At 40.1% G+C, this 20,810-nt stretch overlaps 1 protein-coding gene across 2 annotated transcripts; it reads left to right on the forward strand.

The window, feature by feature from the left end:
* The first annotated feature begins 485 nt into the window (after positions 1 to 485).
* LOC120515223 lies at positions 486 to 13,714 on the forward strand. Of its 2 annotated transcripts, XR_005630621.1 has the most exons (4): positions 486 to 528; positions 7,452 to 7,558; positions 7,683 to 12,058; positions 12,954 to 13,714. XR_005630621.1 is itself a non-coding variant. In XM_039736006.1 (3 exons), exons 1-3 carry the CDS (start codon positions 509 to 511, stop codon positions 10,646 to 10,648), a joined length of 3,093 nt encoding a protein of 1,030 aa, XP_039591940.1. In that variant the 5' UTR covers positions 486 to 508; the 3' UTR covers positions 10,649 to 12,346. The 2 variants fall into 2 exon arrangements, 1 of the variants encoding a protein (XP_039591940.1); XM_039736006.1 differs by lacking the exon at positions 12,954 to 13,714 and having other exon boundaries at positions 7,683 to 12,346.
* The last annotated feature ends 7,096 nt before the right edge of the window (positions 13,715 to 20,810 follow it).

Genomic DNA, 20,810 nt, shown 5'->3' on the forward strand with positions numbered 1-20,810 from the left:
GGGGACTGAGCAATTCAAATTTCTGCCTCAGGGCCATTTAGCCCTGCCATGTAGACATCAGCCTGGCCACAGTTTAGGTGAAGGTTCTTTATGACATTCCATGTCCCTCACATACACCAAAGATGTTCCTGTCAGGTCAATTTGAATTTGTCTCCATGCATTTGAGTTTTTGGATTTGTTTAGAAGTGGATAGGATGGTGTCCTGGCTGACTCCTGTATCAAATTTAATTTTACTGTCTTAGTAAAATAAATGCAAATAATTCATACTATGCTGTGTTATTAGGATTTGAAAAATGCCATATACAATAACAAAATCAAAAGATCAGGAATGATTATCTTTTCTTTAGAGAAAATAGCTAATTTAAATTCAAATAGTTTCCTGGAAATCACGTGCCTAAAGAAGACGCACAAGCTACACCTGTTGGCAGACTGCCAGCAGACCTGTTATGAAGCCAGAAGAGCATCAGCTGTGCAGAGCGTGAAACACCTTGAAGTGCCAGGAGTAACAATGGAGACATCTCTGAGCAAGTAAGAGAAACGTATTTGATTTCATTAACATCTGGACTTTCTTTTTATGTTACAAAGATAAGGATTGAATTAAATACAATAATGTTACTTATGAATTGATTATGCTCTATTTGTTATTTTTAGGATGATTATTTTAAAGCAAATATATTCTAGGCTGATTAAAATTTCTTGTTGAAATTAAAAGTGTTACTTATATTAAAGTTAACCAGAATCAGTACTTTTTTATATGCTGTGGACGTTTGACTCGGTGTCTTGCTGAGGATCAGTAACTTAGCAAAACTAGTTTTATTTCTCTCGAAACAGGAACAGCTAGGTTATTAATTGTGGCTCGATCTACCATTGTACTACACACAGACACACAAACAGGTAGGGTTAGGGTCAGGGCAGTGGCCAAGTTGTAATGTTCCCAGCATCGCCAATCAGATGACAGGCACTTATTGCACATGACAGCGCTCAGCTTGTAGTTGTTTCTGTGGTGCTGAGATGGACAAGCAGCCTTCAACAGATGCGGCAGTCACGATTATGTGTGTCGTCCCATTGGTTAGTCTCAAAAGAGTGCAGAAGTCTCACAATGCATTCACATCTTTTAGGTTTTTACTTGAGTTTTTTTACGTGTACAAGGTGTTTTATTTTCATTCTACTTCATCAGTTTGGACTAAATTGATAAGTCCCTTACATAAAATCGAAATGAAAATCTGTTTTAATTCGAGATTACAATGTGACAAAACAGGAGGATGAATCCTCTCTCAAGGCACTGTAATAACAGTTTTATTCTTCCATCTTGTAGATAGTAGTCTGACATTGGTTTCTTTAAATTTACATTGCTGCTTATTCTCAAAACAAACTTTTTATGTGTACTCCATAATCAATATGGAAAAGTGTCTCATGTCAAACCACAAAAAAAAAAAAAATCAACAGAAAGATTAAACATAACCATAAAGTGAAAAAATGTAATATATTGACTAAAGCATATAAAATTCAGGTAAAGAGCAAACACTTATTGGAAAGGTAAGTCAAAAAGCACAAATGGCAAAGTGATTTTCTGCAGTGTGAATTTCTCTGCTTGCTACTGTACTTAAAGATGACTGTTTATCCATTTTGTAAGAATTTCTTGCTCCGTGGCAATTTAAAACCTGTTTAACTTGAATGACTTTAGAAACAACAAATGAGGCACAGCTTTCGAGAACCTTGTTTCTTTAGCGGCTCTTTCAAAGGCGACAGTATTGTGTGGTGATAAGTCTGCTTGCCACCTTGAAAAACACCCTCTTTTGTGATATGGCTTTGCCAACACATTGATGAGCTGGCAGAAAACATTAAAGATCAATTAAATGAGAGAGTCTTGCCCATTGAAAATTATTCACCACAGCAGAATGAATCAACTGAAAGAAGACAGTTGGCTGAGCTGTTTTTGTTTGTGAAATACGGCCTTGATAAACTCACAGTTGATAAAAGAAATAACACATGATATTTGCCAATTAGGACCTTCGAATTACAGAGAGGTGCAGGAGAAGAAAATGTAACAGTGGCTGGTCTAACTGGCCAATTTGACACATATTCCTAAAATTAGTTTATGTGGCAATTGTTGACAGTAGCAAAATACTGTACTCATCCTACTTAAGACCCCATGTATAGTGTTCTTTATCAATTGTTCTAGTCAAAAAATTCAATCATTTTAAATGTCTTAGTGTATATTTAACTAGAAAATAAGGTTTTTAAGGACTTTTTGGGTTGCAATTCCTCTTCCATAACAACCAGTAGGGAAAAACATAATAGCATGCTATTGTAAAATTAATGTTTATTAGCACATAATCTCTTAACATCTAAAATTGAACGAGTCCCATCTTAGTGAGGACATCTGGCTTCCCCTGGAAAGCATTAGGGAAAGAGGCCTTATTTTGGGAGTGTGCTATAGACCACCCAATGCAGACAGTAACTTCAATGCACATCTGTTTAGTAATATTAAAAAGACAAGTTTATAGAGCGATATTATAGTCATGGGGGAATTTCAAATACCTGAATATTAATTTTATTTATTTATTTATTTATTTATGTATTTATTTATTTATTTATTTATGTATTTATTTTATTTATTATTATAATGTTTGTTGAGAGTTATGTTGTTATTCTGTTTATTTAGTTATTCTGTTTGCACTATTACTACTGATCTTCTTAACTCTTTATTACCTTATCTTTATTCCTCTTGTTGCACTGAGCATGTATATGACAAAAGAATTTCCCTCGGGATAAATAAAGTTCTTATCTATGTATCTATCTATTAACTGGGATAACCTTTTAAATGGTGGAGTATAAGAGCGAGAGTTTTTAGATGTAATCAGGGACTGTTTTTAAACACAATATGTTAAAGCACAAATGCAGGGGGAAGCCTGGATTTAGTATTTTATTATAACCAGGACAGAATTGAGTGTGTACAGGTGATTGAACCACTAGGGTCATGTAACCACAATATACTATATTTCTCAGTGTTTTGGAAGATTGTGGATGTAAAGACGGATACTGTTAAGTTTAACTTTGGTAGGGTAACTTTTGAGCAGATGTGGCAAAGTCTACTGGGACTGGGATAAGCTGTTAAATGTTGAGACAGTCGAGGAGCAGTGGCAAAGGTTTAAAAATGTTTAACATGTAATGCAGGAAAGGTACATACCAAAATTTGGAATTAATGGGAAATGTAAAAATGTTCACAATCGGTTAATGAAGAGGAGAAAAAGAAGCTGCAAAGGTAAAAACAAATTAATAAGGCATTTAAGAGTATTAACTCCAACGTGAATTGTAGGGTGTATGAGAATATGAGGGAAACCATTAAGAAGGACATTGGAGAAAATAATATATCTATCTATTATATAAAAAATTTTGGTTGCAGTGCGATCATCTTGTGGAGACTCTTTGAAGTCCCGCAAGACTACTTGCACGTCATGCCCTACTTACAAACAATTTCTCGGAGACACTTTAACATCCCACGAGACAAGGAATTGAGACAAATAGCTGCTTTACAGGCTTTTAAATGATTAACATGCAGCGCGACATGCAAATCACACAGTCAGCGTATGTTCACAGGTGAAGTGAAAATATGTGTGGTAATACTAAAAGACAGAGAGGAATATATCAGGTCAGGCAAAAGACGACCCAAAGAGATTCTTTCAGTATTTTAGCACAAAGGTGAAGTACATCGGGATTAGTATAAAATGGCACAGATATCGATCAAAAATTTTACAGGTGTAAGTCACGCACCCTTAGGTTTCAGGTACCCCTAAGATGTAGCTTAGTCAGCGGAAGTTCCACCCTCTAGTTTGTACCTGATATGTGTGGTTTGATAAGCATCAGGCATTTCGGCTGTCATCTGAATGGAAGTAGTTGGCCATCTTGGCTGTAGTCCGAGAGGAGTGGCCATCTTAGTCATGATCTAAAAAGGGGCGGGCAGATTTGGAAGCCAAGGACGACCTTGGGCATGTAATGAAACAAGGTACGTCAGCTATGGAGCAGAGCAGAGCATTCTAGTCCTAGGTGAGTACAGCGCCAGCCTGTGCAGAAGGTACAAAGAGTATGAGTGACAGACATGGAGAAAGGATGTAGAAGAAGACTTTAAAGAGATTCTACTTCACTCCCAAGGAGACTGGCAGTTTTGGCATCATTAACAACCTCTTGAGAAATGTATCAGGTTGTGGAGAAAACATCAAGTGAATAAATGTGTTGGAGTGGATGAGTGGACAAAATACCTACTGACTGTACAAACCAGCAGGGCAAAGTTCAAGAAAAACAGAACAATTGTTTCAATGGTCGATGACCAGTGGCAATCAGATTTGGTAGAGATATTTTAATACTCAATAATGAATAATGGATATAAATTTATACTCACATATATAAATATGCTCTCAAAATTTGCTTGGGCTGTGCCATTAAAGGCCAATGTGGAGAAAGAAGTTACTTCGGATTTTAGTTTGATTTTAAGTCAGGGTAGAGCTCTTAAGAAACTACAGGCAGACTACGGCAGAAAGTTTCATAACACATTGGTGCAAAAATTACCAAAACAGAACAATATTTTACATTTTGTCTCGTACAGTGAAGTAAAAGTAGGTATAGTAGAAGAAGTCAATATGACTTTAAAGTCCTCTGAGAACAAAAAAAATATAAAACAAGCCTGCAAACAAGCCTATAATAAAGAGTTTATGGTATCACATGCTTTACATATTTGTATTTCACTAAATTATACAAAAGATTCAGGTTGACATTCATCTACTAGATGGTCATCCTCTATAATGAAGATCGTATTTTCTGCAGCAATGTGTTTTGTTGTTGCAGAATCCATGTTTTGCTTCCTTCAAGCATAAAGAAAGGAGATAGGAGAGTGTCTCCATGGAGAGTTGATATTGTACACCTTAGCTGCGTCAGACCAAGACCCGGGGGATAGAGAACAGAAAAGGCAGAGAGACAATGGTGATGTAAAGGAGCCAGTAAGAGCAGGAGACAGAGGAGAGAGAAGGCCAGTACAGATGCTGCACTGTGGCGCTGGCATTTGAGCCGACAGAGACAGACAGACACAGAGAGAGAGTCACAGGAAGCCATCTCTCCTGAAGCCGATTCCTGGTGTGACTCCATAAAGTAATAAAACAGACCAGCTTAAGTGGAACCTTAAAATCTACATCAAAATATACTTCAGTATCAGTTTTTTCTTTTTTCTATTTCAGAATTCAGTTTCAACAAGAGGCAAAGTGACTTGTGTGCCCCACAAATAACAGTATGGTTATGAAAACTCTTAGCGCTTCCTCATCATTGGATGCTGTTTTACTTTATATAAACCTCTTTCATTTTTGTCCTGCTGAAATACTCGTAATAAAGAGGTGGCAGTTTTAAGTTGATCATTTATTTCTCAACCATTAATCGTTTTTAATTTGTTATCTTTATAGTTTCAAGTTGGTGATACATTTTAGGAAAATATACTTAAGAACAGCTTTTCCTTTGGTACACTCTCATGAGGCAGTGAAGAGTTATAACTCACCTTATTACTTCAAGTCATTTTCCTTTCTTCATTCTGTAGTTTTTAGAGATTGTAAACAAACTGTTTTCATATTTTGTTTTACTGAGATGGTGGCTGGTGAAGAAACTCACTGGGGGACACAAAGGCAGTCAGCTGTGTGGTGCAAACCACAACCCTTAACTTTCAACCATCTTGGCAGATTTCATTTTAATATCACGGGATGCTTCCCTGCACACGTACATTTTAACACCAATTAGATTTTTTTCCTCTGTCAAAATGACCTGTAAATGGAAGTAGGTGATGTGTTAAAAGCTCTCTGCATCCGCTAAAGTATTATTTATGTTACGCAGAAACCGATCATTGAGCTACCATGGACATCTCTGTCTTACATACATGTTACCATTGAACTAAGCTATACATTAGAAAACTGCCTTTCATGACACAAGTAATATGAATATCAAAACTTCACCAGGGTTGTAAAAGGGAGCACAGAGTCTTACATGACTCCAGATGTCTACAACACATGGTTTATTTAGAGATTACACAACACAATGACCGTGCACAAAACCCACACTAACTCTGTCCTTATTCCATCACCTGCCTCCACTCCTCTCTTGCAAGCTCCATCCTCTTCCATCCTTGAAGGGAGTGAAGCGGCCCCTTTTATCCCACCCCAGATGTGCTCCAGATGCTCAGTGATGGTCTTCTGGCAGCACTTCCTAATATGGTAGAAGTGCTGCTTTTGCTCCCGGAAGCACTCCGCACGTACACAGTTCCTGGTTTGGCAGTACTTTCTAGTGTGGCGGAAGTGCTGACCTCCAGGACTCTAGGACCGTCTAGGCGCCCCCTGGTGGTGGCCAAAGGTCCCCACAGGGTTGAGCTCTCCAGCTCCATTTTATCGTGGCTCTGATGGAATCCAGCGGGGCTTCCATCTTGTGCCCAGGGAAAAACAGTGCCCCTCCCATGGTCCAACTCTCTTCCAATCGTCACGGTGGATCAAGATCCCTGGTCGTCTGCCACAATGGCCTTACCATTAACTTGGTGCTTGTCATTATTATAAAATGACACTGGCTTCTCAGTCACAAAGTAGGTAGGAATCTCCAACTTCAGGGCTTTACATTTTTTTACTTATGCTTTTAATCATAAATGTCCTCCCAAAAAGAAACAAAAGCGTACTCCTTACATCAAGTATCTGTAAAAATAAAACATCAGGATGATCTCAAAACACAACCCAATCCACCATCTCAGAGTTAGTCCTTACAGAGCACATCGATACATCTGAGAATAAATTTATATCCATCATTGAATTTTGAGTAATAAGACATCTCTACCAAATCTGGGTATCGACCGTTGAAACAATTATAATATTTTTTTTGCTTGACATTTTCTCCACGACCTGATACATTTCTCCAGAGGCTATTAATGCTGCGAAAGCTGCCAGTCTTCTTGGGAATGTTATATCATTAATAAGAACAGCAATGAAACAGCAACAGTTTGATGTTTAACTAGCCAAACTAAACCAGCTTAGGACTGACTCAGGAAAGTGAATTTTATGACAGGGAAGGGAGAAGTGTGTAAAATGACTGCGGTGGGCTGGCGCCCTTCCTGGGGTTTGTATACTGCCTTGCACCCTATGGTGGCTGGGATGGGCTCCAGCAGACCCCCATGACCCTGTAGTTAGGATATTGCGTGTTGGATAATGGATGGATGGATAGTAACTCCAATCTGATCAGAATGAGTGAATTTAGGGGCACTCTGTGATGGACTGGCACCCCCACTACCACAAATTCCTGCCTTTCAGCTAAACCTGCTAAGATAAACTCTTCTTCATCCCTGCCGTGCTGTAATAGAATTAAAAAGATGAAAAAATGAAGAGAACTCAGATTTGTAATAAACTGTTGAATTTACATCATTTATGTACTTAATTCCACAGGCAAGAATTGTCATCTCATGATGGCTCAACTTTGGAGATGGCCGCCCTCGGCCGACCTTTCCAGGTAGGGATGCTCTATGACTGTCGCACTGATTCACTCATTCCAGGTAAGAGCAAATTCAATATTTCATGTTTGTTCTCTCAAACAGACCACCTGCAGTGATATTTTGGGATCCACGTTTGACCAAATTACATTTTTTTCGTTTGTTTAATTTTTGTTTTAATCACCAGATGTCACTCTATGGGACTTGGAAAACCTCAAGAAAGACCTCAAAATTAAACCTCAGAAGGACACGCAGGTCAACATCATCACTTTGGACTCCTTCGATGAGAAAACTTCCATCTTAAATATGACAGCCTCCCTTAAAGCGAGCTTCTTGTGTGGCTTGATTGAGGTTGACGGAGCAGCCAAGTACCTCAATGACACCAAACCATCCAAACGACAGTCCAGGGTCACCATGCACTACAGCACAACCACCAGAATGGAGCAGCTCAGCATGAGCCACTTGGGTAATCAGAACGTCGTCTATCCAGAAGTGTTTGAGCAGAAATCAGCCACCCATGTTGTCACAGGCGTGTTGTATGGCGCTCAGGCTTTTTTTGTTTTTGATGAATGGGAGTCTAAATTGAAAATGAACCGAGTTAATGAAGGAAAATTAGAAACATTAATTAAAAAATATATTTCCGTAGATGGAAAAAGAGACCTAAAAATGACAGATGCTGACAAGGAAACCGCTGACCATCTTAACTTCACATTCTATGGTGATTTTCTCCTTGATCACAATCCTACAAGCTTTCAGGATGCCATGCAGATTTACAACAATTTGCCAAAGCATATTGACAAAGATGACAAGCAAACTGTACCCGTCCAGGTCTGGTTGTACCCACTGAAACATCTTGACTCACAGGCTGCTCAGCTGGTACAAGAGATCAGTGTGGCACTCGTGTCCAAATCTCAGGAGGTCCTGGAGGAATTAGACGAGCACATTATGAGGTGTAATGACATCATGAAGGACGGTGTTGTCAATAACTTTCCTTTAATTAAGAAAAATGCAGATGACTTCAAATCAATGCTTAATCAATTTAAATATACCTTCCAGAAAGAACTGGCATGGGTCTTATCAAATATTAGGGGGGGTGACGCAAGTGAAGAAGAGCTGGACAACATTCTGAAGAAGAAGGAAGAGTCGCCATTTAAGAAGTGCATCATAACAACATGGCTGGATAAAAGAGAAAAGGAAATCACTATGCTCAGAATTTTCTTTAATCGAATCAAAGGAATTAAACTTGATGTTGTTATAAATGACCTGGATACACTAATTTACAATACTAGTGTTAAACATATTGTCTGCTTGACTTTCACTTCACTCGATGTGTGTCGCTCATACATGTCAGAAATGGAACGCTATCTTCAAGCCCCTTCAAGGAAGTCCTCATATCTTCTGTCGGAGCCAAGTGAAGAGTTAATCATCCAGAATTTCAGAAAGCATTCCCAGCGTTTCATCGAGTTTGCTGAAATTAACCAAAGTAGCAAGACAACGAGATTTCTCGTGCGGTCAAAGGTTGATGTTGAATATGTTGGGGCAACAATCTATTTGTATAAATGTGGGGATCTCATCAACCACAACTTTCAGCTTCCACCGAAACCTGAGACGCTTGTGGTTTACTTCATAACAGACGACAGTGTAACCCTAAAGTTTAGACAACCAAAGTGTGACTTAGAAGGGTACAGAGTGGAGTATAAGCGACTAGAAGATAATGAGTGGAAGACTGTGAACACAACTAATGAAATTGTACCAACTGATAAAAGTGTAAAATTTACCATCCCAGAGTTACATCCAGCATCAACATATCAACTCAGACACAGAGCCGTTTGTCAAGTTGGTGTGAGTCAGGCCAGTGATACGATTGAAGTGAGGACACTGCCCGTTAAAAGGCCTCCTGGAAGACATACTATAAAAGACAAATGTAAGGAGATAAAAGGTGGAAAATTAAGACTTTATTTTTTGCCTTTGAAATCACAGTTCATAAATACTGTAAAGACGATAGAAACATGTTCCTTTGGAAACAGAACATCCATCAAACCTTCAAAAACAATTATCGTCCTTGGAGAAACAGGTTCTGGTAAATCCACCCTGATCAACGGAATGGTCAACTACATCTTAGGCGTCCAGTGGGAGGATGACTTCAGGTTCAAGGCAATCCTTGAAGAAACATCTAAAAGTCAAGCTGAAAGCCAGACGTCTGCTGTCAGTGTCTATGAAATGAACTACCAGGATTGTTTCAAGGTCCCATACTCCTTCACTGTAGTCGACACGCCGGGTTTTGGAGATGCCAGAGGAATTGATCGGGACAAACAAATCACTGAGCAGATACGAGAATGTTTTTCATCTCCACAAGGGGTCCAGCACATTAACGCAGTGTGCTTTGTAATTCAGGCTTCCCAAGCTCGACTGACACACACTCAGAAGTACATCTTTGACTCCATTTTCTCAATTTTTGGTAAAGACATAACCAATAACATCCTGGTCCTGATCACATTTGCAGATGGACAGCGTCCACCAGTTCTGAATGCCATCACAGACTCTAACATACCGTTCCCCAAAGATGACAGAGGGAGCCCTTTATTTTTCAAATTTAATAATTCAGCACTTTATGCTAATAATGACGAGACTAATACCAGTGATGATCAGATGTTTGACAAAATGTTTTGGGACATGGGTGCAAAGAGCATGGAGAGGTTTTTTAAGGGTTTAGAGAAGATGGATACTAAACGTTTGGAGACGGTAGTGGAAGGACTGCGGCTTCAAATTAGTAATGCACTGAGTAAACGTGAAGAAATTACACAAACCCATGACATTTTAAATAAACACATTACTGATATTGAGAGCAACAAGGATTTGGAGTATGAAGTGGATGTTACTGATACAAAAACAGAGAACATTGCAGGCACTGGGGAGTTCATCACTAACTGTCAGAAATGCAGCTTCACCTGTCATTATCCGTGTGGGTTACCAAATGATGAGGATAAGATCAGATGTGCTGCTATGAAGGACGGGGTCTGCACTGTTTGTCCTGGTAAGTGTGCGCGGAATATTCACTCCAACCAACACCACAGATTCATCTCTGAAGCTAAAACAGTCAAAAAGACGTTTGATGAGCTTAAGAAGAAATGTAAGAAGCACAAGGGGAATTGATGACAGCAGAACAACTGTCTGAGTGGTTTTGTCATGAACTGGAGACTTTGATAAAGCTGAATCACAAACTCAGTAAGGAGTCTCGTGAAAGTATAAAACGACTTGAAGAAATCGCTCTCAGACGAAACTCGCTCTCCTCTCCAGATTACATTGAGCTCCTCATTCAGGCTGAAAAACAAAAAGCAAAGCTGAGATGGATGGAGCGAGTAAAGGAACTGCAGGAAGTGAAGGAAAAGGCAGAAATAATAGCAAATCTCAGCAGAAATGAAGAACTCTCACCAAGTGTCGAAAAGAAAAGTCAAAAGAGAAAATCGGCCGTGTCAAACTGCCAACATATTAAGAAACTTTTAAAGAGATCTTTTGAAAAAAATAAAAACTGAATACTGAATGAATGTATTTTGGACCTTTGTTATCACTCAACTGATGAAATCTGTTAAGAGACTATGATTTTATTATGAAGTAATCAAGAATGTTAGAGCATATTTTATTAATCTCTCTGTTTATTCTAACTACTTTGTTAAATGCATTTTTGGAAGAAAAGCACAGCATTGAACTGTAACTTTGATGATTTTTATTTTATTGTAACTTCTGATCTCTATAAAAGTACAGTAACTTGTCTAACCACAAAAAGAGGAAATGTTAGTAGTGACAGCATACCATGAATTAAACTAGCAAAGTTGAAAGTTGACACCACAAAAAGGCAGTCTAGCAGGATGAAAGTGAAGGACAAAGTGGCCATTGCCCTTTCGCCTAGGCATTTGGATGGACCCATGGCCTTTTAGGACAGCAGATTGAATCTAGAAATTCATCTGTACTTCCCAAGCTGCATTCCTAAATGAATGGCTGAACGGCAGCTCGTACCAACACTTTGGTCAGCTCTGTTCTACATCTGATAACAAAAAGGTGTAAATCAGAGCTGAGTGGGCACCTTGTAGAAACACCTTCATACAAAAAGGCACCCAAAATGACATTCATTGTAAGCTGATCTGTGACTGGATATGATGGACAAAATAAGGCACCTATAAGGCGACACTGGAGATGTATGTAGCTGAAAGCTGATGATCCACTCTTTTATGGATGAGAGGCCATCAATTCTCTGTGGAGCAACAAGCTCTCAAACTTCCTTTGTACTAGAAGCTAATATCCATAAAGCCTCGGAGCTGGATGAGTTGAATGAGCTCCAAGATCAACTCTGCCAAGCCAAGCTTTTGATAAAAGACTGAGCTCAGTCTGAGAAGACTGATTAGCTGCCATAACTTCAAGAAGAGAACTTCAGTGCCTACACTCATCTGCCAGAAAGTACCTTAAAACAAGCTGAGAAAGGCAGCATCACACCACACCTCGGACAAAGGACCATGTAGTTTTCATGCTTCATAAAATGAGATTAGATGGAGTTGGTCTCGTGGACAGGTGAGGCACCTGCCTTCATTTCATCTTTTCAGGGGGCTGCATGGTGCCTTAATCAGGTGGTGGTGGTGGCACTGGTTGTCACTATGGAAGAACCAGAGAAAATGACAGAGAAGATTGGAGATTAGTGGAGATTGTGGATCCCTTAAGAATCTGATAATTCTGTGCCCATATAATCTATTAGGAATACAACTAATCTGAAGCTACATAAAAAGCCATATTAAAATAGTGAATTTTTAGCACTTTTTTAAAAATGTTCCATGGAATTGGCTTGAAGAATTTCTATGGGAAATGTATAGAAAAAGTATTCAGATTTTATCTGCAGGCCACTTCAACCCCTCTTTTAAGCTCGACTCTTGGAATTATAAGCAGACCACCATTCAAAGATCTGAGGTTACGACTTGGAGTGTTACGGGTACAGGCATTCCAAAATATAGGATGGCACAGATTATTTAAAGCGTTATTAACCAGAAGAAGAAGTTAAAGTCAATTCTGAATGACACAGGCAACTGAGGTAACAACGCTAAAACCGGTGAGATGTGCTCAAATTTTCTTAAGATTCTGGCTGATTCATTCTGCACTCATGACAATCGGTTGATGTCTTTCTTAGTTAGTCCTGTTAGGAGAGAATCACAGTAATCTAGTCAACTAAAAGTAAAAGCTTGAACTAGTTTTTCAGTGTCTTCTAAATCAATTATTGTTATAACTTTTGCTTTATTCTTTAAATGAAATAATGCAGTTGTAGCAATCTGGTTAATGTGTGATGTAAAGCTTATGTTAACCCCTAAAGTCTTTACTTCCGACTTAATTTTAAAACTAAGGGATCAAGTTTATTTCCAGTATCCTTGCTATATGCATGTTTGCCAATCACTAAGATTTCTGTTTTTTCCTTTTTTAGTGTAAGAAAGTTACTACTCATCAAATCTGAAATACTGTTAAGACATTGGATGAGACGGCCAAGAGCATCATTGTTGAAAAGGCAATATATTATTTATGTGTTGTATCCCTTTAATTAGTTGTCTTCCATCTTTATTTATTAGTTATTGTGATTGGCCTGTGTTGAGTTGGAACTTGGCCAATCACAGGGCTTCACTTTGAACCCTATAGATTGTTTATTGGAGTCTGAGCAGTAGAGTAGGAGATTCATTTGTTATATGTGAAAGTTTGCGTAATTATTTATAAAGTAAGTGGAATTTAATTGTTTGTCCTTAAAGTATATTGTTTGTGTTTAAATTTATAATTTGGATATATATTTCATACAGTTTCTAAAATATAGATGTTTGAGGAAGCTAAAGTATAGTTGAACAGATGCTATTTGGAGTTTCATACATATTGTTTATTATAGAATTACAGTATTATGGTTTCCTCATATATAATATGTATATATGTTCAGAATAATTACTTATTTAATTTGTGTAAATGCTTTATGGTTTAACGTTCTAGTAATTTCCTGATATTGATGTTATCTTGAGTGTAGTATGCCATCTAATGGATAAATGAAGTACATGTTAATGACTAATGTTAACATTGACAAGCTGTGGGTACAGAAACTGGGATAGCTCAGTTATGTTTATTATTTTATTTAGACCATACTTTCACATTTGTATAATTTTGGAAGAAATTAATAAACAGCATTTGGACATCTTCATCCATCCCTGACCGGATGTGTACAGTGCCTGTAATTTAAACCCAAACCAACTTAATTCTTCACTACAATCATGGTCATTAGGCTCTAGTGATAAATGGAGCTGTGTGTCATCTGTATAGCTGTGGTAGCTCACCTTGTGCTTTGTGATAGTCTGAAATAATGGAACCATGGAGACTGAACAAAGCAACTAACCTAGAATAAATCCTTGTGGTACACCATATACAATATCATATATCTCTGAAGTACAATCACCACAACTAACAATTAATTTTCTACCTGTTAAGTAAGACTGAAACCAATTAATGAAGCTGCCAGAGAGGCCCACCTATTGACTAAAGTGATTTATAAGAATACTATGACCAATGGTGTCAAATGCTGCGCTCAAGTCTAAGAGAAGGAGAAATGAAATACGGCCTCTGACCACATTAAATCAGAAATAAAGTACTACACATAGGAAGTAAAAATGTGAGGTTTGAATACACAAAGGTCGGTCGGAAAATTGAGAGTCCACCTTATAAGAAGGATTTAGGTGTCATAGTGGACTCTAAGCTACCGACTTCCCAACAGTGTTCAGAAGCCATTAAGAAGGCTAACAGAATGTCAGGTTATATAGCGCCTTGATGTGTGCAGTACAAGTCACAGGAGGTTCTGCTCAAGCTTTATAACACACTGGTGACGCCTCCTCTGGAGTCCTGGGTGCAGTTTGGGTCTCCAGGCTACAAAAAGGGCACAGCAGCACTAGAAAAGGTCCAGAGAAGAGCGACTAGGCTGATTCCAGGGCTATAGGGGATGAGTTAGGAGGAAAGATTAAAAGAGCTGAGCCTTTACAGGAGATGAAGAGGAGACCTGACTGAAGTGTTTAAAATGATGAAGGGAATTAGTCCAGTGGATCGAGACGGTGACTTTAAAATGAGTTCATCAAGGACACGGGGACACAGTTGGAAACTTGTTACGGGGAAATTTCACACAAACATTAGGAAGTATTTCTTTACACAAAGAACGATAGACACTTGGAATAAGCTACCGAGTAGTGTGGTAGACAGAAAGAATTTAGAGACTTTCAAAACTCGACTTGATGTTTTTTGGAAGAATTAGTGGATAGGACTGGTGAGCTTTGTTGAGCTGAATGGCCTGTTCTCGTGGAGAGTGTTTTAATGTTCAGATCCTTTACTATTATAACCAGTGCAGTTTTGTACTGTGATTTGTTCTAAAACCTGACTGAAACTTATCAAGAATACAATGTTTATTCAAGCAACCATTGAGCTGCTTAATATCTGCCTTTTCTAGAATTTTACTTGAAAAAGGCAGGTTAGAAATTGGTCTCTTGGTGTCCCAAGTGCTGACGTCCAGGACTCCTCAGCGTCTGGGCACCCCCTGGCGGTGGCCACGGGCCCCTATAGGGTTGAGCTTCCATGCTCATTTCCCGTGTTCCCAACACAAACCAAGGAGGCTGCCCTCTCATGGTTCGGGGTAGGCATAGTCCCTCTCTTGGTCCTTCTCATCATCCCAGCTGGGCACAGCCCCCAGCTGCCCGCCATTGCCCCTCCGTCAACTGAGACCTTTAGGGGCCAGCGGTCCATCCCACGAGGGCAGGTCTGCCAAGGCTGGGAGCCGACACACTCCTGTCTAGGGGCTAGAAAACAAAAGCTAGAACAAGGGGCGGAGACATTGCCTTGACACCACCGCTCTGCGTCTTTCTTCATACAATCCAAGCAATGCTCCCCCCTTAAACCGGCACCCAGGCACTAGCTACTTCGGCACCCCCTCCGAGGTCTCTGTGCCCCCCAGACCAGGACATCAGACGAGACCACTTGCACCCCTGTCTTCTCAGCTGCTTTGGGGGCTTCCCTCTGATACCACAAAGGGAAGCCCGTCACCAGACGTGAGCTCCCAGCTTCACGTCCTCCCTTGTCAGAAGAGCCAGCTTTCTCCCTTCTCCTCCTCTTTCTCTGGGGCACCTTGACGGTCTGAGTCTCCCTATGGAAAAGGCAGAGACCACGTAGAGCGGCGTGAGACCGACGCTGACTCTGGGCATAGGGCCCTTTGACACCCGGCACATATCAGCCAATGTTCTGACTGCCCTCTTGTTCTTTCTGCCCTCACCACATGATCGGCCCTCACCGCAGCATCCACTGTCAGAGGTACGGCTACTAGGTACCCAGAACAGTCTGATATCGGGCCCCCTTCGCACAACCCCCTTTCTCCTTACCTGTACCACCGCGTCCCTCCGGCTTGAGAATCCAGTGTCATGCCCCTTTGTGCACTGATGTAGTTTATTTAGTGACACGATCACCTTACCCTCAAGCTTGTTCACTACCTCACAGAGGACGCGCATTGCCTGAAAGAGAAACTCTGAGGGTTGAAGGCAATCCTCCAGCTCACGCAGAGCCGCAAGGAGACACAGAACTCCTTCTCCTCGCCTTAGTCATGTCCTCTGCTGGCTCAGGATGGACATTACCCTCTCTCTGTCCTTCTCGGCGTCCCGGCTGGGCATAGCCCTCAGCCGCCCACCACACTAAGTAATCATCCTGAGGAGAATGACTGGGAATCAATGGAACCAAAATGTCTCTTTGCCCATCTGCAACCAACAAGTAAAAACTGCCTGTTTTGCTGAAACATTAAATGCTTATATAGGCCAACCTTGACGCTCAAAATTGATTAAAGGTTGAAGATCCAGTGCACTTTTTGATCTTAGTGGACATCAAGGCAAGGTTCCAGAAAAGTGTCAAAGTAAAGTTAATTCATTCAGTTATGTAGCACCAAGGCAGATAAAGTGACTAGGCTGATTCCAGGGATACAGGGATGAGTTATGAATTAAGATTAAAAGAGCTGAGCCTTTACAGTTTAAGCAAAAGAAGATTAAGAGAAGACCTGACTGAAGTGTTTAAAATTTTGATGGTAATTAGTCCCATGGACCCAGACATTGACTTTACATAATTCATGAAGAACAAGGAGACACGGTTGAAAACTCATTAAGGGCCTGATTAGTGAAATGCTGAGGGTGTCACAATGAAGGTTGTCCTTATAAGTGCCAGGTCTCTGCCGACACTCCAGCCAGTCCAAAGCTATCATTTAGATATCCTAGCCTCTCCCCAAGAACAAATGTTGGACATCAAGGTGATCACATTAAATGCAAACAAAGGAGATGAAGTACAGTAGTGAAGCCAGGTTAGTAGATTAAGAAGTCAGACCCTGACAGTGGTTTAGTTTCTGTGCAGAAAGAAACAATCTTATAATGGCAAAGATTTATCAATTCGTCTCCAGTTAGTGTAAGCAGGGTCCATCTGATCTAAATGTTAATGGCTTTTCTGGACAAATAGCCCTGAACATGAGTGTGGTTTCAGAGTAAAGGCATTGCCTTCTCCTGGTCCTGAATTCATAAAACTGAATAAGCCAGTGATTTGTTTAAAGTAACTTGTAATTTCACTTGCCCAAAGGACACAGCTGGAACCACAAGAATAATAGGAGTGAACCCAGACGTGAGTAAGTGAGGCCTTCCTGTGACAGTAAGTTTGATCAAAGGCCGCCATTTACTGCCAAAGAGTTGGGAACACATTAGTCATGAGAACTTGTCACATATTCTCTGCTATTCACACTCCTCAGGTCAAGTAGAAGAAACAAACTAATGGCTACATGGCACATAAGACTTGGTACCTTATCATCGACAGTTCCAAGCTGAGACGTGGACATGAAGACAAGATGTTATAGCTAAGAATGCGGTTACTAAATTGGTAGTTGACTCATCACACTACAGAGCTCAGGAAACACTTGACAGATATAAGTGCTGCTTGTTCAGACAGCTTGTTCTAATCCAAGTTCCATCAGAAGCCGAGAGCACACTGAGGACTTAGCAGTAAGTACACCATGAAGTACTGGATGCTTCCAGAGGCCTCAGTCCTTCCTTGGGTAACCTTTGATGAGGCAGGAAACACTGAAGGTCCGAGCACCCTGAGTTAACCCTCAAAACAGAACACTTCAGGTAAACTTCCTGATGACAAAGAAATGGAATATACAGTGGTGTGAAAAACTATTTGCCCCCTTCCTGATTTCTTATTCTTTTGCATGTTTGTCACACAAAATGTTTCTGATCATCAAACACATTTAACCATTAGTCAAATATAACACAAGTAAACACAAAATGCAGTTTTTAAATGATGGTTTTTATTGTTTAGGGAGAAAAAGTAATCCAAACCTACATGGACCTGTGTGAAAAAGTAATTGCCCCCTGAACCTAATAACTGGTTGGGCCACCCTTAGCAGCAATAACTGCAATCAAGCGTTTGCGATAACTTGCAATGAGTCTTTTACAGCGCTCTGGAGGAATTTTGGCCCACTCATCTTTGCAGAATTGTTGTAATTCAGCTTTATTTGAGGGTTTTCTAGCATGAACCTCCTTTTTAAGGTCATGCCATAGCATCTCAATTGGATTCAGGTCAGGACTTTGACTAGGCCACTCCAAAGTCTTCATTTTGTTTTTCTTCAGCCATTCAGAGGTGGATTTGCTGGTGTGTTTTGGGTCATTGTCCTGTTGCAGCACCCAAGATCGCTTCAGCTTGAGTTGACGAACAGATGGCGGACATTCTCCTTCAGGATTTTTGGTAGACAGTAGAATTCATGGTTCCATCTATCACAGCAAGCCTTCCAGGTCCTGAAGCAGCAAAACAACCCCAGACCATCACACTACCACCACCATATTTTACTGTTGGTATGATGTTCTTTTCTGAAATGCTGTGTTCCTTTTACGCCAGATGTAACGGGACATTTGCCTTCCAAAAAGTTCATCTTTTGTCTCATCAGTCCACAAGGCATTTTCCCAAAAGTCTTGGCAATCATTGAGATGTTTCTTAGCAAAATTGAGATGAGCCCTAATGTTCTTTTTGCTTAACAGTGGTTTGCGTCTTGAAATCTGCCATGCAGGCCGTTTTTGCCCAGTCTCTTTCTTATGGTGGAATCGTGAACACTGACCTTAATTGAGGCAAGTGAGGCCTGCAGTTCTTTAGATGTTGTCCTGGGGTCTTTTGTGACCTCTCGGATGAGTCGCCTCTGCGCTCTTGGGGTAATTTTGGTCGGCCGGCCGGCCACTCCTGGGAAGGTTCAGCACTGTTCCATGTTTTTGCCATTTGTGGATAATGGCTCTCACTTTGGTTCGCTGGAGTCCCAAAGCTTTAGAAATGGCTTTATAACCTTTACCAGACTGATAGATCTCAATTACTTCTGTTCTCATTTGTTCCTGAATTTCTTTGGATCTTGGCATGATGTCTAGCTTTTGAGGTGCTTTTGGTCTACTTCTCTGTGTCAGGCAGCTCCTATTTAAGTGATTTCTTGATTGAAACAGGTGTGGCAGTAATCAGGCCTGGGGGTGGCTACGGAAATTGAACTCAGGTGTGATACACCACAGTTAGGTTATTTTTTAACAAGGGGGCAATTACTTTTTCACACAGGGCCATGTAGGTTTGGATTTTTTTTCTCCCTAAATAATAAAAACCATCATTTAAAAACTGCATTTTGTGTTTACTTGTGTTATATTTGACTAATGGTTAAATGTGTTTGATGATCAGAAACATTTTGTGTGACAAACATGCAAAAGAAGAAGAAATCAGGAAGGGGGCAAATAGTTTTTCACACCACTGTAGGACTTTTCATAAATGGATTGTAGAGAGGACAAGCTGAAAGCCAGTCTGTGGAGCGTGGATCCATCTTACTGTCACCTTCTGGTTAGAGCCTTTAGAGGCATCAGGTCTCTACAAATCCAGACTGAAGTGAAGCCATATGTTGTCACACTAACCCACACACTCAGTCTCAAGTATCAGACACCACTGAAGTGACTGATGCCAGAAATGAAAGCAGCAAATGGCAGGGAATATTTAGAGAATCATATAAATCCAGTGATGCAGTAGGAATTGTTGGCCACTGTCATGTCCAACTGCAACTTGTGGAGTAAAGGGATGCAGTCCTCCACTTGAACCTGGAACAACAATAACTTAATTCATCATCTTTAAAAACTTGGCACTGTAAAAAATTATTATCTGTTACATGATAAACTAAGTAGCCAGTAAGCAGCCAACTTCTTCTCTGTTATGTCTTTGTCTGGTCTTTTCTGTATTGCATCCTGTCTTATATCCTATGTCACGCACGAGGGCATGGGGAGCGGCCTAAGGACCCGACAAGCCGTGCTGGGGGACAATGGCGAGGTACTAACCTCTCTTTTCTTTAGAAAGACCAAAGCACGGCCGCCATAAACAAACCTGGAAGTCTTCTGCTACCACCCACTTCTGGGGTCCTTTCTAACCTCCAGTCCCCCAAAGATGACATCACTCTCCAATCAACCATCACGACTTTCCCCATCATTTCATCACTTCCTGTTGCACCATTATAAATTGTCTGACCTGCTTTATTTTTTTGTCTGTTGTACTCTAGTAGAAAACACTGACGTTCTTTGTTTGCTTTACAGTGTATGAGGCCTAAAAACCCCAAACCTTTATACTTGTCTGTGCTTTTTTATTTCACCTGATATATATGAATTTATCATAATTCTATATTGCTTGTGTTTACCAATAAATTGTATTATTCTAGTTCTTAAAATGAGATTTAATTACATTAATCTAGTGTAATGGCCAGAGACCACCACTACAACAGAGAAAGTTAAGGAAAATAAAGCAGGAGTCTTACCGAATTACTTAATTAATTACTGGCATTGCCAAAAGATAATTAATTAACAGAGTTAACATTTAATTATATGGCTGACACCTTTATCCAAAGTGACTTCCAACATTTATGAAGCAATTGGTTAGGTTTTTGTTTTCTAAGTGGAGCACAAGCAGGTTAAGTGACTTGCTCCAGGTCACACAGTGTCAGGAGTGGGCCTCAGGGCATGAAGTCCAAAGCTGTAACCACCCCACCACACTGCCTGCCTAAAAAAGAGTTACAGTACAATTCTCTTCTTTTTCATACAGCCCTGACCTCTTGAAAAGCGGACTGTCACCCCAATTTGAGGTGGCATGCACTCTGATTCAGGTTTTCTTCAATGACCTTTCTGTATTTGGCTGCATTCTTCCTTCTGACCAATCTCCTTGTTCCTGCACACCAATAGCGTGATGCTGCCCCCAC

Source organism: Polypterus senegalus, chromosome 1, assembly GCF_016835505.1.
Source record: "Polypterus senegalus isolate Bchr_013 chromosome 1, ASM1683550v1, whole genome shotgun sequence".
NCBI lineage: Eukaryota > Metazoa > Chordata > Cladistia > Polypteriformes > Polypteridae > Polypterus > Polypterus senegalus.

Excerpts from the sequence above, each read along its gene's own strand:
- LOC120515223 (XM_039736006.1), top strand. The coding sequence starts at position 509 with ATGGAGACATCTCTGAGCAA. Across the intron at positions 529-7,451 it reads ATGGAGACATCTCTGAGCAA|GCAAGAATTGTCATCTCATG; the intron begins GTAAGAGAAACG and ends TTAATTCCACAG. Across the intron at positions 7,559-7,682 it reads CACTGATTCACTCATTCCAG|ATGTCACTCTATGGGACTTG; the intron begins GTAAGAGCAAAT and ends TTTAATCACCAG.